The following is a 23013-nucleotide window of genomic DNA, read 5'->3' as shown; positions in this document are numbered from 1 at the left end:
CCTCCTCTAAAGGCAGATAATTCTGCTGCATCAGGAGTCTTTAAATGCTCTAATCATTTGCAACACAGACAGAAGGAAAGAAGTCCCCAGCATGCATCCTTGAGAGATGCAATGGGCAATTTCCTTCATGGTTGCATAGAATGGGCTCACAAGTGCATTTACGTTCATTCTTATCTGAATATATAAACGGAACCATTGTAATACTATGCCATGGATACTCATCTCACTAAGTCAATCCAGGAGAATAACATGGCCAATGGTATCAAAGGCTGCTGAGAGATCAAGCAGAAGTAAAAGGGTTGCACTTTCCTGTCCCTTTTGTGATGAAGGGCATCCATCAGGACAACCAAGGCTGATTCAGTTCTGAAACCAGGTCTGAACCAGATTGGATCTAGATGATCAGGCTCATCCAGGAACACCTGCAGTTGCTCCACAACCACCTTCTCTACCACCTTTGCCAAGAAAGGAGCGCTGACGACTGGTCTACAGTTACTGCACTGCATTGGGCTTTTTGAGGAGTGGATACACCACCACCTCTGTAAGGGGAGTGGGCACCACCCCATCACACAAAGATGTATTTACCGCACCTCTGACCCATTCAGTCAGCTCACCCCAGATAGATCCTTATCCATCCTGGCTTATTAAAACTATCTAATGAATAGGTAGTTAGGGACATCATTGCAAGTATCCTGTCTGTATCATCAAATTGCATTAACTGGAACTGATCGAGCAACACTGGGCTTGGTGTTGCATTAGGCACCTCACAAACCAGCATCTAAAATCACTGCAAACCCAAGCAACTTAGTGGAGTTAACCCTTTTTTAGGTTAACTACCTTTCATTCCTGTATCTCCACTTTGTTAGAACAATTAATTTCTGGATTTTTTGCTCATATACAGTTAACTGAATTTGCACTAAAACTATTGCAAAACCAATAAAAAGCTAGACTAGGTATGTTAGAAATGTACATAGCTCTTGTATTTCCTTAACTGAACACCATTATTTCCTATCTTCATAAAAAGCACTATTAAAATGAGTTATTTATTTAAATATTTAAAGACATATTACTCTTGGGGAGCATAAATTCAGTAAATAAGCTGCTAAGAAATGGGTATAGTCATTTTAAAAGGGGGGAAATACCAATTAGCAAAATTTAAAATCAAATTTTCTTCCCAGAAATATGAAGCATTGATCAACCTACACTTAGGAAAAAGGTGACCCTTTAATACCTTTGCCCCTCCAGATGTTGCTGAATTACAGCTTCCATTATCCTTGGCCATTTGGGAATGTTTGCTAGGGCTGATGGGTAGTTCATAAACATCTGGAATGCCAAAGGTTCCACAGCCCTGCTGTACATTAAAGGAAGCAGCAGAGAAGAACCTTCATTTAAACATCAGGTGAATGGCAAAGGAATTTTGGCAAAATATGGCTGCAAGAAGTATGAAATATGGCTATAAGAAGAAGAAATCTAAGGATCTCATAAGGCTCAAGCAGAGACATGGGGATTTGCATGCACCCATTTCCCCCCTGAATACCTTCCTTCTCAAAAATTGTTCCAATCAAATTCCTGGAGTGCTCTTTAAATGCCTGTGTTCAAAATGGGATTTGACATGAGCGTTTTAAAATAGAACAAAAATGATGATTTTGGTCCTAAGTTCCACTTGTGGAACAGGGGTTTTCTGCCTTCTGTCTGCTGGTCCTGGGGCCCTCCAGAGCAGGTGGTGTGGGAGTTCCAGATGGAGGGGCAAATCCCACCACTTTGCTTGAGTGGAAATTACTTCCAATTTCACAAAGACAGTATTCAGTCAAATCAATCTGCATGCAGCAGTGCCATGTCCATATTTAAAAAGTGTCTTGGAAAATCTGTTCACCCCCGCCAAAAAAAATGAAGTCAGGGATAGAAGTCTTCTGGAGAATAATTTTGGAGGTTCTGTGACGTATTTTTGAGAAAGAGCTGTCACTCTGTCAATCTTTTCTGTGTCTGGTCTGGGTGAAAAATTTAAAAAATGGGGAATACACTGCTAGATTATAGCCTTACAATCAGGCTATAATGAAGAAAAAGTATCCAAGACTTAAATCTGCTCACTACCAATTTCCAGAAACACAGATGCATTTGTTAAAATTATTCAGGCTTTTATTATTATTATTATTATTATTATTATTATTATTATTATTATTATTATTATTATTGGTTTTATTTCAGCAAGCTGCCGAGTCTTGAATACTGTGAAGCTTCACAAAAGTCAAGTGATATTCTTAATGATGCAGCTGAAATATTTCCAAAGATTACTCAAATCTAGATTTCATTTCAAGAATTCCAACAGAAGCTGACTTCAACCTGATTGTCTTACCATTGTCTACAGAAATTCCAAGCAAACTTGATATTTTTCTCACACTGAAAACACAGAAAAAGTCACTTCATTACTGGGTGCTTCTTCACATCCAAACTAAATCATGGACTTTCACAGTACTTTTATGCTATTTCAGCGTATTTCCCCTTTAAAACTTTATGACAAAACATGGTCACATGATCAACCAAGCACATTTCACAGTTTTCAAAATGTCCTTGAGAAAGAGTAGAATGAAAGTTCTCAATGGCAGTTGAAAACGTTGTTCAAGATGAACACCACAGAGTGCATAAATTTGAAGTAGCAGACATCAAATACCAACGTATACAAAATTTTGAGTATAGCATGTTAAAATGCTGTAGTTAACCATGTTCCACATTGTGTCATCATTTGGTACTTCCACTCAGCTGTGAACAGAATTCATGTTGGTGCTTGACCTAGAAAAATAAAGTCCATGACATGCTCTGGTGTGGGTTTCAACCTGCCTCTGGTGTTGTGGTACTGGATGAGATTTCAGGTGTTATGTCATGGAACTTACTGTGGCTAAATGTGAGAGAGTTATCCAGGCTGCTCAGCTGCTGTAATCTGGCATGCATCATCCCTGTTCTGTTACGGGAAACAGGCAATGTCTGAGATTTTCGATCATGAACTATGGGTCCCAACCCCTCCTGGTTCCTGCAAGATGAGTGAAATGGGACAGAAGCAAAAGTTAAACATGTTGCACTGCAGCAAGAGAGGGTGAGAGTTAGTTAAGCAGGCCAAGCAAAAACTCGACTAGAAGATGAAAATACAATGCAGCCTATTATCTATTTTAGTTAAAGTTCTGGCAAATTTATCCAGTCAGTCAAGGCAGTACATAAAGGATGTGGACTATAGTATTTACTTCTTGACCACAATGGATTATTTACAGTTGGATAGACTGGAGGTAGTCAGCCATAGTTAGAGTCTTAGGAAGACAGACTCAGTTAGGAAGACTAACTCTACCTGACCACTGTACTTTAGTCATTTTACATTAGCTTAAAATAGGCAGAATTCTGAAAGCATCACAGCAAGTACCTTCTCAGTCCAAAAGCTTCAAAGTTGCTTGAAAGCAGCAGCACACAACTTGCTTTAGAAACATTTAGTTCAGAATAGTAAATGTGCTACCATGTATACAAATAATTTTTAAGAGAGCTTTGTGTGATGTTAATTGGTTATAAAAAGTTTAAGGAGGATCTGAGAGAGTATTTAGTAAGCACACATGCAGTAAGAGCAAAATTATGTGAGATACTAATGCCTGTATCTTACCGAGGCAGGAAGGGAGTAGAGCCATATACTTTGTTAAACTTGCCAGCAATCAAGTGAAGGAAATAGAAAAGTGATCTGTGTTAGCAATCAGTACAGACTAACCTCCTAGTGTGTACCACCACCAGAGCTGACAAGAAATGAAAACCAATACCAGAATTACACAAATCCCTGTTTCCTCAACCATAGGGTGTGTAAAGATTGCATGCACTATTTTTTTGCTAGCACATTCTTTTGGTGCCTCTCAATGTGAAATATTTGTGAATCACTTCAATAATCACATGAATATCAGAAACGTGCATAGTTTTCAGTTCAGTGTTTTCACATGCAACACAACCAAGTGGTATGTTATTGGTGAAATAGTCTTTTAACAAATTCATCAAGAGCTATTTAATGCATTATGAATATTCCTACTTATACAACTATATCAAGTGGACAAAAGCTCAAACTGTACTTTCAGGAGCAACAACATGTATTATTCTTAAATAAAATGGTTAAACATCATGTAGTACATTAAGAAAAATGCAACAATAAAGAAATAAAGGATATTTTACCCCTAGCCCAGAGAAATAACACAAGCACCAGTGCCACATTAGAAATGTGTGTCTTAATTCTGGATGGTAAAACCATGTATGTACTGAATCACTTCAGTCTGCATGTGAGGTCTTACTCAAGAGTAACCAGCACAACAACGCCCTCCAGATGCTGAACTTCCAATTCTCATTAGCCCTGTCAACATAGCCAATAATCAGGATAATGGACACTATAGTTCAATGTCTTGAAGATACTACTTGGCTATCCCTATAAATCAGAAGCTCAAAGAGAAGGCTAGGCTAGCATCCTTCTCCCTGACATCTAATTTATTGTATGGAGGGATCTTTTGGTCAGAAGAGCTCATACCTGCCATCTGAAGTGATTTACAGCTCATACACTGCTTTACCGCCTCAGCTGCTTTATGAAAACAAGGCCCAAACATTAGGAAGCAGGCAGAACAAATCTAAAGCTGAAAAAAAATATCTAAGGTTCAAAGAACCCCAAATGGCATTTCCCCCTGGGAGTAGGCTGGGGAGCCATATAAGTGTTGCAACACTTTTAGGTGAGTTCAAATACGTATTCAGTTTGATTCACAGAGCATGCTTTATTATGATTTTTCCATGCTCCCTTTCAAGAAATTGTCAAAGATTAAAAGCAAAATCAACTAATGGCAATAGGATAATCTTCTTTGGGAGAGAAAGAAAGGCAATGTATGTTGTATTTTTATCTTTCATATATCCAAGTAATAATTTCCTGTATTTGTGTCTGGTGTAAGTCACAGTAACATCAGCTAGCATGTAACAGGCTTGTGCCAAAAGTCCATGTGGAGGCTGTCTCTAACATCAAAATATTGCAACAACCAGGGTAAATTTCCATACAAGCAGCTAATGGAACTAAGACCAGTGTGGCCAGCATTGGATAGGATGAAAAGATACATATGGTGTTACAAAGCCTTGTTTAGTCTGACTGGAGAGTGCACAGGAGGTAGGAATAATTCACAGCCTATCATTCAGGTACTATGCACGGTTTTGAGAATGTTGCAAGGCAGTTTGGGCAAACCTCCCCCGTTTTAATAGTCTACACAAAAATCCATAACTATGTAGTGCAGCAATTTGGGTTGAGTTTTCAGTGCTAGTAAGGCAACACAGGTAACATGTGTCAAGCACTACAAAGGCCATTTACTTACCTTCTAATACAAAGACATCTCTTTCCAGTATTAACTGAACATTATTCAATTGACAAGAATTTAAGGCATTCTGCCGCAACAAAGTTACACCATTAGGTTATACACAGTACCTGGCGATGTATCGTTTCCCCATGTATTGAAACTGATGCAAGCACACTCTGCAAAGAACACAGTGAGAGTTAGTTTTAAAACTAAGACATAATTTCAGTAAAAACTTCTCTACCTCAATCCCATGTTACAGCTGTCACCTTTCTGCCAAACAAGTTATGTTTAACACTTTCTGCTCTCATGCAGAGTGAAGCCAAGATGCAGTAGTTTCTATGCCTGTCTTGTTTATTAAAACAGTATAGCAATTATCACTGACAATTTCCCCCCACTTTCTTTAGTACTGTAGTGCAATCTAAACCATGTCTAATGAAAAGCAAGTTGTTAGGATTGTACCTGTGTCTTCAATGATCTTTAGTACATTTAAATTCCTGAACCCCCAACAGTGAAGAAACAGTTCACAGCCAATCTGCCACCTTCACAAAAATATTTATGCCAATGCTATGGCAGCAGCATCAGTCAAGTAGTAATGAATGAAAAGCCTATAGGCATGTTGTCTTCTTTAGGGTCAAAATGCATTCTTACCAGGATCTGCCTTGGGCTCTACTTATGCTAGAGAGGTCTTGATAGTAACCTCTAATTATAGAAGGTAGTCTAGAGAACATCTCCCACACACAGATACTGTGTGATGGGGGCATCACAACACGTTGTTGCCCTGTGGAGCAACCTTTCCTTAAAAGTTCACTACCTTGAGCATCTTCTCAAAGAGCTATAACTGTGTACTTATTTGGGTTTCTAGTAGCTGGCATCCCATCATTAATAGATTAGGGAGCAGGGGTAGTGTGTGTTTTATTCACATTATTAGGTAACTTCACTGAAAACATTAACAGGCAGTCAGAAATGTCAAAAAGTAATCAATAAATGTCCAGAGAACAGGCAACCCAAAATATTTAATAATAAAATAACTTTGCTCATCACTTATAGAAGACAAATTTGGGATTTGGTATATCAAGAGATACGACCTATGACTGATAATGCAGAAGAGCTATTTCCTCCATGCTCTTCCTGGGGCCATCTGGTTTGCCACAGCGGGCAGCTGGGTAACAGATTTGATGGATCTTTGGTCTGATCTAGCAGGGCTCTTTTGACCTTCTTAGGGACAAACAGATTGATGCAAACAGCTGTGTGTTAGATCTGTATCTGACTGAGGACCTTCAGTTCCCAACAATGTTTATAGAAATCTGTTAGCATCTTAAGTGCAATTCTGCATTTCCATAAAGTGGTATAACCAATATTTATTATTACCCTGTGTTTACAATAAAATGTTCAAGGCAGATCACAAGACCTTATTAATATACTGTATGAATGATAATAACATTGGAACAATGGAATGCAGCAAGGTAAGATGGGGGAAAGGGAATAGGTTTAATTTCCCCTATCTTGCATCCCTTTTCATGAAGTATAAAATAATAATTTCTATCTCCAATTTATATGTGAACAACAGTGGAGCAGAATACACACACAAGGTTTGCTTACATCCTGTTTGAAAAACTTGCTCAAATATTTGTTTTCTGGAAAAACTTCAAGCTGATTCACTTATAATTGTTGACATGGTATTAATGCTGTATGTGTGGAGATAAATGTGTGCATGTCACCTTGGGAGCTTGTGAGATGTATTGCAGATTTCTCCATTACCAGGACATTTTGAAAAGTTGCAATGCTATATAGTATATACAACATTTACCACGGACTTTAATAACTATACTATACAAAGAGTTATAGTAATAGCCAAGCCAACTCACTCTGCAATTGTGAAAAAATCCATAAGTTCTGATGTTGAGGCCTTGTTCCAATATGTGAAAAGGGCATCTAAAATGTATTGGATAAAGCAATTAATAAAATGTGAGTATCACTGATGTGAATAGTTTTAAGGACAGGAAGCAGGAAACCTAGTATGTTACACAAAGCAAAACCTGGTTTGAGACTACACATCTAACAGCAGACAGCCTTCTAAATATGCATTTGAGGTACAAGTGCACAGCTTATTACTCCACATCTGTATAGGCTCTCTATTCTATACTATTCAAGATTACATAGCTTGAACTAAGGATGGGCCAATCTGTCAATTTCTCTCAGTTTCTAATTTTTTCAGTCTTAAACTCAGTTCACCACATTTCCACATTAGCTTGTGATTAAAAAAAAACTACTCAGGAATATTACTCTGCATTTCAGTGCACATTTCTCCTAATATGCAAGCAATACCCCCTAATAAGAAGCATTTCTGTATTTTATTTTTACCTTTTGCTCATTTTTTTTGATTGAAGAACTGGATTACAAAATTTGTAGAAATGTGAAATTCAAAGGATATTTTGGGCGATACCCATTTGGGAAGGATTAGGTAGGTTTGCAGGGGAACTAGGATGAGATATCATCTAAGTGTGTAAACTGGATTATATGGAAGGAAGTATTCCCTCAGGCCCCCAGCCATGTAGGTTTAATATGCCAGAGCTTTGAATTGTGCTTGGCAATTGTCAGGAGTTTCCGAACAGTCTTCAAAACCAGTCCCTTATACAATGCATAGCAATAGTCTAATATGGAGGTTTAGCAGAGCATGGATAACTGAGCCAGATTCTCCATTTCAGACCAGAAGGAGCTTTAGCTGGTGGAAGATGCTCTATGCCACTAACACACATCGGGTATCCAGGGACAAAGCTGTAGCACTCCTAAACCACAAGCCTCATCCTTCTGTGGGGAGAGGAATCCTATCCAGAACAGGCTGAACTCCACTTCTGTAGAGGGATAAACTACCCACCAATGGTACCTTTGTCTTGTCTGGATTAAGCATTCATCTTGTGGGCATTTTCTGCTCATTTATACAAGTTTACATCCCCTAGCAAGTATTTGGTTGGCAGAATGCCAAATTCAAAGATGAGTTCTGGGGCAGGGAAGCAGGAGGTACTGAAGGAATCAAGTCTTTAGCCCCTGATAAATAACAGCAGAACCAGAAAACTTTTTTGCAGAATTAAGCATGAGGAATATAAATCAGAAGAGAATCAAACAGAGGCTATTACATTCCAAGTTACACATGACAGCTGTTACTGAACAGGGGTTTGAAACACCAAGTTATTGTGTTAACTCCCTGTCAGAATTTAAGAAGTGAAAAGCTTTTGCTTACCATCTGACATGCTTTTTAAAATATGAAGGAAACACATCAGTAGACTCCTGATTTCAGCTTGATCAAGCTTGTCACATCGAACTACAGAACTTCCCAAAGGGCAAATCTGTTGGTTCTGAAAAATACAGGAATACACTTGGACAAGAGGCTCATATTAATGCATTACGGCACAAACACTGCCTCTCAAAACCGAGAGAGTTGGGTATCCAAGGACAAAGGTGGAACATTCCTAAATCACAAACGAGATCCTTTTGTGGGGAGAGGAACACTCACATGTTGATAGTGTAAGCTGCTAAGACACACCAGCATATAGACTGATCTAAATTTGTACATTGTGCCCAGATCCAATTCCCTTTTTGTACACATTCCATGGTTACCTCTTCTCAAGCCTTCAATTTGTAAACAAGAAAAACTACTTAAGGATAAGAGTTAAAGTAAATGCATATCTTCTTTAGGGCAATTGGTCAGTATCTAAAGGTACATATATGACACAGCCATGCTTCAATATGTGATTTGTATGTGGAAATGCCAAACCATAAAGCTATTACTTTTGAGCCTCAAACTACAATAGCAAAAGTACTACACCGCAAACACGCACAACAGCTTAAACTAATGTGGAATTAGAGAAGACTATGAGCAAGGAATGAAGTGTAATGGTATAACTTTGAACAAGAAAAAGACCCAACACAAATAATGCACCATCATAACTGCCAAAAATGGAAGAGAAACTATATGGAAGTTTCAGAATATCTGGTAGGCATGCATGATCATCTGACACACAGGAAACAGGAATATCACACAAAAGCCAAAGACAATTTGACAGTAAATGCTTAAACTTGCATTAATTAATTAAATACGCCTTACAGGTGTTTCAGGCCTTCTTTCAAGTGTCTGCCTGCATGCCTTCCCCCAGGCATACTAATTTTGAGATAAAAATATACATTTACACATGCAGATTAGTCTTTCAATCCTATTAAGATCAACTCAGGTCTTCTGACTTCCATTCCTGAGTTGTAAAGACTTTCTGCAATATTTGTTGCTGCAGGAAAGCTCTACACCCATCACTTTAGCCCCAAAAGGCAACTTGCTTTGAAACCAATCAGCCCAAATAAAATATTATCAGCCAGGAGAAAGGCTTAGAAGTAAGTCAGCTAGGATAAGTACCATCATGAATTGTATAATAAAATAGCAGCTATGTCAAGCAAGAAGCGAGTATAACTTGAACATATGATATTCAAAAAGGCTACACCAAGTTTTAAACTTTCAGTACTACTGTCAATTGCTTCACACTGCAAATCAAGCCATTACCATGAAGAAAAAATAATAATTAGATGACAATTTTGCCATTTAGCAGAAGTAGTCTTACAGTGTGCAAATCATTAACAAATCTGATGGTGTGGTTTTTTACATTTTAGTATGCCATGATACTTTCAAACAATTAAGATACTGCTTCCTCTCCAGCAGAAGCTTCTTCAATGCTCAGGGCAAAATTGGCAACCAACTGCACTCAGAAACTTAACCAAATAAACCACAAAAAAATGAATACTTCTTGTAATGGAGGAGACACAACAGCATGGAAATCTCTCTCTGGTAAAGATGGAACTGTCAATAGTGAAAAATCCACTGTAACACGCTTTTTCTTTGATGAATGGTAGTGTTCTCGTTCCTCTCCACTAGTAAATAATGTATGAGCAGAATGCCTTCTGAGAAGTTTCTCCCTCTGCCACAAGGCGGCATGTCAGGGTCAAGAAGAAAACATTAAACCATGGTATGACTGCCACAAGATCCAACCTCAAAATGTTAGAAATATGACAGGTAAAAGGCAAATGCAACTGAACGTAAACACACTTAATTATTAAAACTCTTTCACTGAAAGCAACCATGTGGATTTATACCAGTGAACTAAGACAAATAGGGCTGTATCCAATGGTAGTCACAATCTAAGCAGATCCATTGAAATTAATGAACCTAAGTTATCCCCCTTAATTTTAATGGCTTTACACTGAGTATGGCTACTACTGGAGACAGCCCTTGGTGATTTAAGAGTTTCCTTCAAAGAATGGTACTATATTTTCTAAAAATAATTATTTATTGTGAATTTTCCTGCATTCATTAAGTCTAAAAATAGCCAAAATAAGTTGGTATTATATATACACGTAAGTAAATACACACAATAAATATAACATATTTATTGAGACAGTTGCATGGTTTCCTCTAAAAATTAATGTTCACTCAATAGGGACCTCCCCTTACAGCTACACACATTTTATTTAATGTAGAATAAGAGAAGAACTAGAAATGGCTACTCATTTTCCCTCAGTGGAGTAAGTTATAGTAGCAAAAAAGCAAGATTAGATTGTGTAGAAGCTTCTCTTACAGGCACAAATATATAAAAGTACCCTTACCTTGTCAAGGGAATTGCTCTTTTCATTATGTCTTTCTGGGAGACTGTTTCCTGAATCTGTACTTATAAGAGAACCTCTTGAGTCTGCATTTCTTACACAATTAACATTTGGAGTCGAAGAGGTATATGGGGATGCTGAATAATAAGATGGTAGAAAAGGGATACATTAGAGGCTCTGCTGGTGTGAGATTCAACATGCATTCAACTGCTCCTCTTTTATTCAATGACCCTTCCAATATCTATATGCTAGGTAGATGCCAGAAACCTGGCCTTTAAAGCGATTGCCAGCTGGGTGCATGTTTCAGCTGACAGAATTCAATAACATCTGGATTTATCAGTAGGAGATAATCTGAATGCAAAGAAATACAGACTTATTTAGTTACAGTATGTGTATGTGTGTGAGAAAGAGAGAGAGACTTCATTATTTTGTATCCCATTCTCTCTCTCTCTCTCGATTATATGAGAGACTTCATTATTTTGTATCCCATTCAAGAAACTAATGAGTACCCATTTTTTCCTTATAACCAACTGATGAAGTAGATTCGGCCGAGAGAGTTTCATGGGAACAAGCTCTGTAACTGTGTGGAAATTTGATATTTTTCAGTAATATAAGGGCTTAAAGGGATGTGAAGTTAGAAATAGAATGCAGAAATTGAAAAAAGGAGCAACCGTAAGGTAAAGGATGAAGAAGTATATGGGAAAGTTATCAAAATTAGATGGAAAATTAATTTAAAAACCTAACTGAAAAGAGAGATCAGTGAGAGCAGGAAAATGAACTGCTCTGTCAGGCAGGAGAAAAAACTGAGGAGCGACCACACAGTTCTTTGCTCTCCTGCCTCCATCACTTGACAAGATAATACCCAACCCATTCATGGCATCAGCAACAGACTCAAATTTTGAACCCATGTCTCAGTGGCGTTAAGTTCAAACACCATTAACTATGCCACATCTACATTACATCCCTCAAAAGATCATTTTCACCAATAAAAGATATACATGTAATGTATCAAATTTTATTTCTTAGAAGGCTACATTTTGCTCTTCACAATGTGGCATTAAAAGCTTTAATTAAAAGAAGTGTAAATAAATATTTTTTTAATGGTTACCAATGCCTGATATAGCTCCAAACACGTCCTTGTGGAGGTTGCTATCAAGGGTATTCACAGATTTTTGAGGAGTCACCAGTGGATTTGCAGCTGGTAAGCTAAGGGATTCATCTTTTGTACTCTGTTAAAAAAGAAATAATTTCACTTCCTTTGATATGCCTAAAAGTGGTATATTTTTACACTAGAATTTTTTCAAGCTTTAAAGTTTCAGAAATAAAAATATCCACTCACACTGCTGGAAGCATTAATAGGGAAAGGTGAAATATCCTTGACATCAATTCGATGGGCATTTTCTATCAGCACCCCAAAAGTTGGCAAATACAACGTAGCTATTCTCGCTTGATGGCTCTGTACCAAAACATTTTGGTTCTCTTATTATTCAATGGGAATATACACACACTCACATTTCAGATATTCACTATTGTGGAGCTAGAGTTATAACTTGATTTTTGGTTCTTGCATATTTAAAAGGAACAGATGTTGGCTGAAAGCCCTCAAACATATCCTTTTTGCAGTCAGGTGGGAGTCACAAGTTTACTGAATCTGAATTCGATAATCACGATGTTAGCAATTAAGAAAAAGTTCAACAAGTATGGCAAAGTGAGAATTAATAATATATTTTATAGTGCAAGAAGCATATTTTGCCAGGTGAGCAAGTCTATCTTTGCCCAATGATTCACTCTTGCTTGAGCTGGCAATACAGGCAAAATGCTCTTTGATCATCTCCCCCAGTGTTCTTGAACCTCATCTCAGAGGATCTCTGCATAGAAAGACAAAAGTGTTCTGGTGCACAGACAGGCTCCCCCTATTCAGAGAAGTGCAGTAAGTTTAGAACCCTGTATTGGCTATGATCTCTGTATCTACTATTAAAGCATGAGTACAGGAGCCCTGGGATTAGACTGACTTTATTTGTGAAACTTCAGTAAATAAGCACTGCAGGTATTTTGTAACATACACAGGCTAGCTTAGTGAAGTTCATAGAGGGAAATATTTCCATCCCCTTCTCCCTCCTGCAGTTACCAATAACCTCCACAAAGCCTCTCCTGAGAGGTGGTGCCCCCTCCTGAACAATGTGGGGACAGGGCATGAAGGTCTGTTGGGAGAAGGATGGGAAGGTGATCTTTCATTTCATGAACTTCAACTCATCTGTGAATTGCAGCCTAATAATATGGGATAATTCTTTCATCTCCCAATAGTCTCATATACCCACATCCCACATTGTTCAGGAGAGCCCCTCAACCTCCCCCACAGAGGATTATCATGGGGCACAGGCGGTTACAAGGAAGAAGGGATAATAAACATTTCTTCAGTTCACTTCCGTAAATGAACTTTTCTTAGGACCCAAGTCACAAAACCTCCGTACTTAATCTAACTAAAAAAGCTTCTGAAAATACACTTACCCTGGAAACGTATCTGTCATCCAAAGAATGCTTTATCATCAAATTCTTCAAAACACTGATTGCAATTTGACGGATGTCTCTGAACTCTTGCAGTGCATTTCCCACCTCCCTCAGCAGCAGTCCTACCAAGAAGTGATGCTTGCAGAACTCATCTGATAAGGAATAGTCAAGCTGAAGGTCTGAAAGCAAACACCACAGTTAAGAAAGGGTATATTCTAATACAGAAAGATGCAATCCATTGCCATTTGGAAGCACCACAATGTTTACTACATTCCATGTCCTCTCATTTATTAGAAAAACAAAATAGAGTATCTATAGATTGTTCTTTTGCTTTTTATAACCAGAGCCAAGACTAAAAATGAATATGTTTAAGCAGTAATGAATTACAGGCAATTCCCAGCTTATGTACATTCTATTTGCGCACTACTATGCGCACACACAGTGCCAGATACCCAGAAGTGGTACAAGGAAATGGGGATCACCTGGTCAACCGAGTTGGAGGGATGGCGGAGCTTCCACAGCTGACATGCGTGGGGAAGAGGCTTCCCCACGCATGTCAGCTAGGTTGGTCAACCAAGCCCCACCATCCCTCTGGCTCCCACAAGCCGGAGGGGCAGGAGGGCTTTGTTGAGCAGCCTCAACAAGCCTCTGGCTCATGAGGAGACCCTTCCCAGAGCCCAAAGCGGATGAGATGGGAGGGCTGAGCATCTCAACAAAGCCTCGCAGCCCCTCCAGCTCACGAGGAGACCCTCCCTCTTTGGGCTCTGGAGTAGGTCTCCTCCTGCTGAGCCAGGAGGACTTGCCAGGGTGCTCTCTATTTCACGTGATTTCACATATGCGCATGGGGCCCCAAAACAGAAGCCCTGTGTAAATGGAGAGTCACTGATACTGACAGTAATTCAGTAATTTACACACTTGAGTACATGGTGGCTTACTGACTAAATATGAACTCTTGGGGAAAAAACTCAACTGGTGGTCTGCTGTGGTCCAAGTCAATCTCTTTCATGCTTTATGTGGCTACAGAGCAACATTTATGCATTTTAAGTAATTTTCAGACAACCACACTTTCGCACAAATATGTTCTGCTAAAACCAAGCAAGTGTGGGTGACTACAAGCAAAAGGTCAGGTAACTGAACATGCATTTTTTTAAAAAGAAAACAACCAATGGCACACCTAGTAATTCAGTGGCATTTGTACTATCAAACTTATTGTTTTTAATACTACTTTTTTATTTAGCCCAAGAACTGGACACACAGTTAGCCTTCCTTTCCTTGGTTGGAAAAAATGCAAGCACCGCCTCTAGAATGTGATGCATTGGACACAGATATTTCCAGGAAATACATCCAAAGAAATGAAAATAGAACTTGGAAAATGGTGGAAAAGGCCTTATTTTGCTTAAGCACTGTAAAACATAAGAAAAACAGGAAGAAAACACCCCCCATGACTCTAGCTGTAGTGAGCATCTACCATCTGTGTCAGCATGTTATAGACAACAAGAGGCTGATCGGGCAGCTTTTGGAGACCCCAGAATTAATATATCCTTAGAAGGCTGGGTCTTTATATTTGTGTGCCTCACTTCATGCATAATAATTCCATTCTGCTGGTCCAATGACACCACCAGGGTGCATATGTGTATAGAATACGTCCAGTAAGTGGAAAGATGGAATGAGTCCTTTTGAATTTTGAGAACTTGAAATTTTGCTTTAAAGGATAATGTAATATTTATGACTGCTGGAGAAAGTTAGGTATGTGATTCATTGCAAAGTACCCCATAGTCTTCATTGAAAAAAGGTTTACAACAAATCCCACACCTGCTGCTCCACAATTAGCATCAGCAAAGCTTGCTGACACAAAACAGGTTCCAAAGAGAACATGGGCATACCCAGAGGGAATTTATTCCCTCTGAGTAGCAGGCCACATCACAAAATACTTTTGAAAACCCTTTCTGTATCAAGAGGATTCTGCAATGCAGTGCAGGGGAGCTGCTATTCAATACACACAAGCTTGAAGCATCCATGCAAGCACAGGACAACTGAAATAAAATAAGTGTTTCTTGATACTCTGGCTTGTACTAGCAAGATGAAAGCTCTGGAATGTTTTCAATCAGTTTATAGTGCATGTTCATGCATTTTCAATTTGTTTCCAAATAAGCACGTCAAATTTATTTTAAAAGCTTTATTTTATCTATAGCAGTGTAGCATGACTCACAAATGGAATTACTGCACATTCTTCCTTTTTGCACAAGTCACCATGGTTTTTAAATTAGAAAGTCAGTGTAGGATCAAACAGCACACTCCACACCTACCTATAGGAGTGTCATAGGATTCCACTGTTGGTGAAAGAAAAGCTAATTCAAAGGAAAAAAAGAAGCAAAGTAGGACAAAACCAATAAGTAACAAATAGCCTTTTTTGTTTGAGACAACACAAAGAAACAATGCTAATGAGACATTCAGTGTGTGTGTGTTACACCAGAACTAAATTACTTACCTATCTGCTTTCACTCTATCACTTTATTATACAAACTGGTAAAAATTAGAGGAGACAGAAATAAAATCTCCATCTCACAATTAAAGAACCCCAATATACATGTATCAAGTCACATTAGATTTCAATATTTTTCTTACAAGACAACAATGTCAAATTAACTTTTCAAATGTGAATTTACCTTGGTATCGCTGAATCCTGCCTTTTCCAAAAGGCATAGGCAGATTCAAAGGAATGTAGTGTTCATGATTACATACTACCCGGAGAAATTCAAATTTGAATTCAAAGAGGGTCTGCAAAAATATGTTCAAGTCATAAAATTGGTTGTTTAACGAAATTAACGTATTTAAATTCAATAAGCAAGCAAAAAGATTTTTAATGTCTGGTTTCAGTTCTTTGAAAGGATGGCTAAGACCCAATAAACAAACAGCACACTGTCTGATTTCCATACAATGTTTTCATACACACGTATTCTGGTAACATGAGGGTTCATTATATTTTTTCTAATTTTATTAGAAATATTAAATATAGCAGATCTTTTTGTTTAACTGATTTCCAGCTTACACATGGTGAAATCTTGCCTGCTTTGTGAGATAAGATGGAGATATTCTTGCAAACCAAAGCTTTGCTTTAGAAATGTATTTAAATATTGCAACTAAGAAAAAATCACTGCCCATAAAATACCCGTATTTTCCGACGTATAAGACGACTGGGCGTATAAGACAACCCCCAACTTTCCCAGTTAAAATATAGAGTTTGAGATATACTCGACCGCAGATTCTCCACCCGGCATATAAAACGACCCCCGACTTTTGAGAAGATTTTCCTGGATTAAAAAATAGTCTTATACGCCAGAATATACAGTATATGTATCAGAATGCATGAAGGCTGCAGTTACAGGACACAAAGGTACGGACACAGACCTTTCATGGGTGTAACAAAGACACAACTTTCACCGTTTACAGCAAACTGGGTTTGGTCTAGCATGGGGACAAGGAACAAATCCATCGCACAGCCCCATCTGCAGAACTCAACCAGAAATGAGGAGCTGGCCTGAGTACAGCGCAATCTGGGTGTGGGAAAGTCCAGTGGGCCTCTCAGGCAAACTAGGATTCATTCCACCTGTGAGCTCTGTTTTAGGTAGAAAGCAATAGTCCAAGATCCCTTAAGGAGAGCTGCTCAGTGGCAAGTAGGGTTAAACTGCCAGGCTCTGCTCCTCAATCAACCAAATGGAAGCTCACATTAGTTCAGCCGCAGAAGACTTATCTGTGCTATGAGTCAGTCAGTGCTGCAGAGGGGATCGCATCCAGGACAAGCCTTTTCCACCCACTCTGCCCACACAGTGAGCCAAATGGGGTTCTCTGGGTAAGCTGGGGACCTGGGACAACCCCCCCCCAAAAAAAAACCCAAAATGACAATGGCAACACAATTTCTTACAACAAAGCTATACAATACCTTTGGATCTCCTGGAGCAAAGAAGCTGATATAGTTATTAATTTGCTTGAACACAAATCCTCTGTCCATAAAGGTGAAACATCTCTGCAAAAGCAAAAAAGTCACAAGAGCATTCTAAAGTCATGGTAGCTAGTAAGTTATATTTTTATAGCTATTTCCAAGAAAAAAAATCTATAAAAACTAAACTAGCCTAAAGCAGCATTTGGATGCCAAACACCAGGTGCTTAATTCATGACTCATAAATTATATATTTCTAAATTAAATCAAAGATTTAATAATCTCATCTGAACTTCTTATTGTACACCACATTTCAAACAAGATTTTATTGTACATAACCACTTATGATGAGAGACTATGAATTCATAGTCTTCACTATCAATCCAGGATCAATAATAACTGGCAAAATATCCCAAAACTGCAGGATTATTATTTCAAAAGTGCTGCACCTTCTATTATCTCAGTACTATCTATAATTAATAGCAGAACATTCCAAATCAGCTTTTATCACAAAGATTTACACTATCTATTTTCTTGACACATACTTTTCTTTCATATGCCAATTTATTGGGGGTGGGGTGGGGAGAGAAATTGCCAGCTATTGCCTTCTAAACCTGCTGCATCATGTTGACCATGAGAGAAAAGAAAAGCTTAAGAACAGTTTGCGTTCTGCATGAGCAATTGTTAAGACAGTGGTGGGGCACACCCAACTACCTGTCAAAATCCCTTGCGTAGGGTTCCCAAGCCTGGTGGATGTTGGCTGCTTGGGAATACTGCACATAGAAGGTTGCTAGCCCTGTGTTCAACACTTCCCAAAGCATCAAACACAGGGCAAGCAAAGTGTTTCTTTCTCCCCTCCCCATGAGGAGGTGGGGGCACAGAAGCTGCATTTTGCAGGCATCAACATGTGCAAGAGAGGTCCCTCTCAAAGCCAATTTGCAAAAGGTGGCTTCTTCCCCCTGCATTTTGCAGATCAGCTGAGAAAAAGCACTCCTCTCACAAACACAATGCAAGAGTTTGTAAAGTTTTGTTTCTGAGATGGCTGCTGCTGTTTAGCAAGAGTCCAATACAACCCTCCTCCTGAATGAGGAAGTAGTTTCCATGGAATATTGTCAAACTGAACAGGATTTAACCCCTGGTCATCAACTCATGAGAGAGCAGGGGAGTTAAATGCCCCTGCCTTGCCTTGGCTGCATGCAGCCTGTTTCGTACAGGATTTAACAATGTGCTCCCACCCACCCAGTAACTGACCTCAGGGGCATGGTTTGGGGCAAACTGGACCTCCTACCAGGCCAAGATTGGTTTGTGGGCCAAGGAGAAATTTTCGTAACACTTCAGGTATTGCTATGTTGACTAAATGAAGCCTTCTTCAAGAAAGGCCAACAAAGAAACATACTCACTTTTATGAAGACAGCAAGGCTATGGTTTGCATTTTTTGAAGCTTCTGGGTTATCTTTATACTTCTGAGTAATGTGTGGCATCAACATGTTTACAACAGTTTCTACAGCGTGATGGTAAGATGCTGGAAATCTCTGATTTCGTAACAACTAGGAAAAAAATTAACCAACAGAAGTTGACAGAATTATCATTTTACCCTTACCAGGTGTTTGAGAATTGGTAGTTAAAAACTCAAACCAAGAGGAAAAGACAAAAAAAGTTTCTGAGTATCACTGGCATCTGCTTATTATTAACTACACTTATATCCTGCCCTTTCTCCAGCACACATGGCTCTCTTTCCCCCTCTCATTTTATCCTCTCAACAATCCTGTGAAGTATGTTAAACTAAGAGATAATGACCAACCCAAGGTCATCCAGCAAGCTTCACAGGTGAGTGCAGCATTGGACTTCTGTCTCTCCAGACTATGTCAAGCACAACTATTCCACATTGGCTCTAATAAAATGCATGCTGTTGGATTATTTAGAGCAGGAACATCTTTGATATAATTATGTTTGATACTCCTTCATATGTTACAAAAATATAAAAAATAAACTGGCCAGGCTGACTGGGGCTGATGGGCACCAGGTTGGGAGGCTGTGGAAGAAATAATTGGACTAATGCATTGTTCCGTTTTCATATAGGAAAAAATTGGAAGTGCCTAGAATTAAGGGGACTAAGAGGCTAGCTATTTACTAATATAAGAATATTATACATACCTTTACTTTAGCATTTTCTAGCAGGTGCTGGGCCATTGATTTGATTAGAATTTCAAAGAAAAACCAGGAGTACTATTAAAACAAAACAAAATCAACACATTATACAAGCAGTCCATTTATACCTGTAATACATAAAATGTTTCTTGTTAATTGGATTATTGTTAAATGGGTTTTCAATGGAATTAAAAAATGTAGATAACTTTGTCAAATTGCTGCAGTCCAGCTTTTTCTGTCTTGTCTCCTCATGTTTTTTTTTTTTTTAAAAAAAATATATGATTTGCCACCATTTTTATATTTTGCAATAGCATGAAGTTGCAGTACAACCAAAGTGCTATTGAGACTTTTTGGTCTCCTAAGCTTTTAATTAAAAGTTTCTTCTTTGCCGGCCCTGCTCAGTTGATTGCTTCCTGTTAATTGTGGCTGACAGAATAGTAATGAATAGTAACTTAACTGCTGTTCAAAAAGTTTCGCTTAAACTGAGAGGATATAAGAAAAGAAATGTAAATAAATGGATAATTTGTGGCAGATGAAACTGATGGACTATGCCAAGTTGGCGAAACTAACTGGGAAAATTCAGAACCAGCAAGACCAGACTTTCCTGAAAGATTGAAAGAAATTTATGATATATTTGAAATACAATTGTAAACAATTGACATCGCTTGTAAGGTTGCAAGAAGTTTTGTAAGGAGAACTATATGAATTATTGTGAAAAATGACTAAGGAGGAGTTTATTTAGGATTTGGATTTTATAGCAATAGCTATTAAAATAAAATGCAAAATCAGAAAGAAAGTTAGAAAACCATTAGTCGAGGTTGATGGAAGTTCTAGGCTGTGATAGCCAAAGGTTTGTTATATTGTATAAGATGAGGTGTTATGTTTGGAAAACATGTGCAAAAACCAACAAAAATTATATATATAGAAAAAAGAAGAAGTGGATAATTAAAGCTCTTCCTTGCAGGAAAAGAAACTAACACGGGGGCAACCAATAGACAGTAATCCCCTAGTCATAATCATCAGAAAGGAACAAAAGAGGTAGGTCCTGCAAACCAGACACTTATAAGCACTATAAAGGGGCTTTGCTGAATATAATTTACTTGTGAGCAAACATTATAGAAGGTTCATAGCCATGAGGAAGGGCAAATCCCAGATAATATATCTGTATAATAAGCACAGTGTGGAATCACCACTTAAATTCCACTTTATGGAAAAGCAATGCCTCAGCAGCACTAAAGACTCCAATCTGGTTATAGAACAACCCTGCACAGTTAAATAGGTAATACCAAGAAAAGCAGCAATCAATGTTCCCCACCCCCAATATATACCTTTAACAGCTTGTTGCTTGTGAGAAAGTCAGCAGATGGCTTCAAGATTGTTGTCATGGATTTGGCAAGTTCTTCATGTACGGTCTTATATTCAGTAGCAATGTAAGGCTCTGCTTTGTAAGCATACTTGGCAAGAAAAATAAATAAAATTAGCTTTGCATAATGCAGAAGTAATTATTACAGATGTTAATGGTACAATTTTTGATAAAGCATCTTTGTATGAATCCTACCTTGACATAGGACCTCAAGTAGCTATCCAGCCCCTCTTCATGACACTGGGCAACTACATGGATAATAACCCTAAATAAAATGAAGTGACCATAAAATATCATTGCAAAGTACTTTGACAAAAATTAGAACAACCTTGACAAATTAATACCCCAAAGTTGCATTTTAGATGATTAAATGTACCAGGACTGTTGCATCAAAATGCTTACCTTGTCACGTTCACTGCAACTTCTTCTTGGGTTGCTCTAGTAAGGACTCTAAACAATTGGTTTAAAATAGTAGGCAGGAAAGCTATCATCACATGGCCCTCCATAGCATGAAGACTCTAAATTAAGAAAATAATAAAATGAAATTAGAATTGTATGAGAAGCAAAACGTACTTTAAAAAAAATCAGAAGTGTAAAGCTAACAATCCTCAGAAACTTTACTTGGAAGCAAGTTCTATTGAAATAACAGAACTTATACATAACTTATTCTAAGAGGAAACGTGGAAATCTAATAATATAAGTAAATTGTTTCCTATGCAACATCTGATGCTATTCCATAGCCTGTCCGATTTCAAGCAGATGGGGTAAATGAGAGAGTGCACTGGGAGTTGAAGGTATACATATACAGGATACATTATTAAATAGCAATTCAGCAGCAAATACTGAAATCAGCACAAAAGCATCATGCTGTGGGATAAGCTGACATGTGTTCAATATGATAGTGGCTAATGCTGCCATGTTAAAATGCTTGTCAAGACATTTGTGAAATAAATGTTGATTAAATGTTGAAAATATTTTGCAGCTGCAACATTGCAATGTGCATATTTTGCATGGCAAAATGTAATAGTATGGCTAAAATATAAAGGAAGTCTAAAATATGTGCTAGTTACATGTGATCACTTCCTCCCCCCATGTTGTGTTGTGGCATACCACAGGAAGACTCAAATTCAGGCTACATGTCAAGCCACAATTAAGGAAGATTAACTATAATTTAGTATTATGTCTACACTAGCAAGCCATGATATAAATTATATACCTTAAGATACTTCACAAGATCAACTCCTAAGGCTTGAGCTCCAGACTCAGTTTTTTGACAATAATGGAAGAAATTGTTTAAGTGCTGGTCCTAGGAAAAGAAAGACAAAAACAGGTTAAGTCAATTAATACATAATTCAAATTGATTTGATCAAATGTACCATTGCAATGTCATCACCTCCAGATAAAAGAAATCCACTGTAAATACAACCAAAATGTTCCTCCTTTCAAGCATCCATCAAAGTTAAGCTTGAAAAGAATAAAGCAATGTGACAGAATTCTCAGCAATTTAAACTTTGCATAACTCCCGATTATTGGAGCTACACTAATCTCACAGCCAAAGCTTATGAAGTTTGCTTCTGCTTGCTTGGTGTGCTTTAACAGCAAATATTTTATAATATGCACCAGAAGACCAAAAATTATTTTTCACTTCTCCCCCCCCCCCGCACTCCAACTCAGCCCTACCATCACTGAACACAGACTTTTGTCAGCCTGCCCTCCAGTTATGTACAATCTAACAGCACAATCAACTCAAAAAATGTGGTAAAAAGCTCTAGTGGAATAGCCTACCTGTGTATATACAGTGGAAACCAGATGGGTTGAAATCTTCAACAGTGGTTTGCCTCCATCTACCCATTTAATTTCAGAACCAGAATGCTGTATATAGAGAAGAAAGTTAAAATAAAGTTGATATTACATAGGTATTGTTATTACACCAAATATGGACATGTTGGCCTGGACTGCACATGCAGAAAAGCCATGTGTTTTTTTAAAGCAAACCATGAATTAACCATATGTTGTCCAACAATGGTTTGTTTCTTTAGCACAAATGAAAGATTTCCCATCTACTCTTGAGTTAACAAATGCCA

The 23013-nt window shown here is 38.1% G+C and overlaps 1 protein-coding gene across 23 annotated transcripts in view; it reads right to left on the bottom strand.

Annotated features, from left to right (window-relative positions):
* The window catches only part of DOCK9 (dedicator of cytokinesis 9), a 97428-nt gene that overhangs the window by 18482 nt on the left and 55933 nt on the right, over positions 1 to 23013 (bottom strand). For 7 of the 23 annotated variants that reach the window (XM_033147831.1, XM_033147837.1, XM_033147828.1 and 4 more), the window contains exons 22-38: positions 22715 to 22801; positions 22146 to 22235; positions 21332 to 21447; positions 21125 to 21194; positions 20895 to 21020; positions 19573 to 19644; positions 18819 to 18965; positions 17422 to 17505; positions 16148 to 16259; positions 13482 to 13660; positions 12313 to 12429; positions 12082 to 12202; positions 10977 to 11110; positions 8572 to 8686; positions 7199 to 7265; positions 5462 to 5509; positions 2886 to 3022 (exon numbers count right to left, since the gene is read on the bottom strand). In XM_033147831.1, the coding sequence (XP_033003722.1) occupies positions 2886 to 3022; positions 5462 to 5509; positions 7199 to 7265; positions 8572 to 8686; positions 10977 to 11110; positions 12082 to 12202; positions 12313 to 12429; positions 13482 to 13660; positions 16148 to 16259; positions 17422 to 17505; positions 18819 to 18965; positions 19573 to 19644; positions 20895 to 21020; positions 21125 to 21194; positions 21332 to 21447; positions 22146 to 22235; positions 22715 to 22801 (1822 nt within the window). Of the gene's footprint in view, positions 1 to 2350; positions 2395 to 2885; positions 3023 to 5461; positions 5510 to 7198; positions 7266 to 8571; positions 8687 to 10976; positions 11111 to 12081; positions 12203 to 12312; positions 12430 to 13481; positions 13661 to 15787; positions 15830 to 16147; positions 16260 to 17421; positions 17506 to 18818; positions 18966 to 19572; positions 19645 to 20894; positions 21021 to 21124; positions 21195 to 21331; positions 21448 to 22145; positions 22236 to 22714; positions 22802 to 23013 lie in introns of all 23 variants that reach the window. The other 16 variants (XM_033147827.1, XM_033147840.1, XM_033147825.1 and 13 more) reach the window with 5 other exon arrangements.

Source organism: Lacerta agilis, chromosome 4 (assembly GCF_009819535.1).
Source record: "Lacerta agilis isolate rLacAgi1 chromosome 4, rLacAgi1.pri, whole genome shotgun sequence".
Lineage (NCBI taxonomy): Eukaryota > Metazoa > Chordata > Lepidosauria > Squamata > Lacertidae > Lacerta > Lacerta agilis.
The sequence above is the reverse complement of the archived record's forward strand: the minus strand, read 5'-3'. Positions and strand labels throughout refer to the sequence as shown.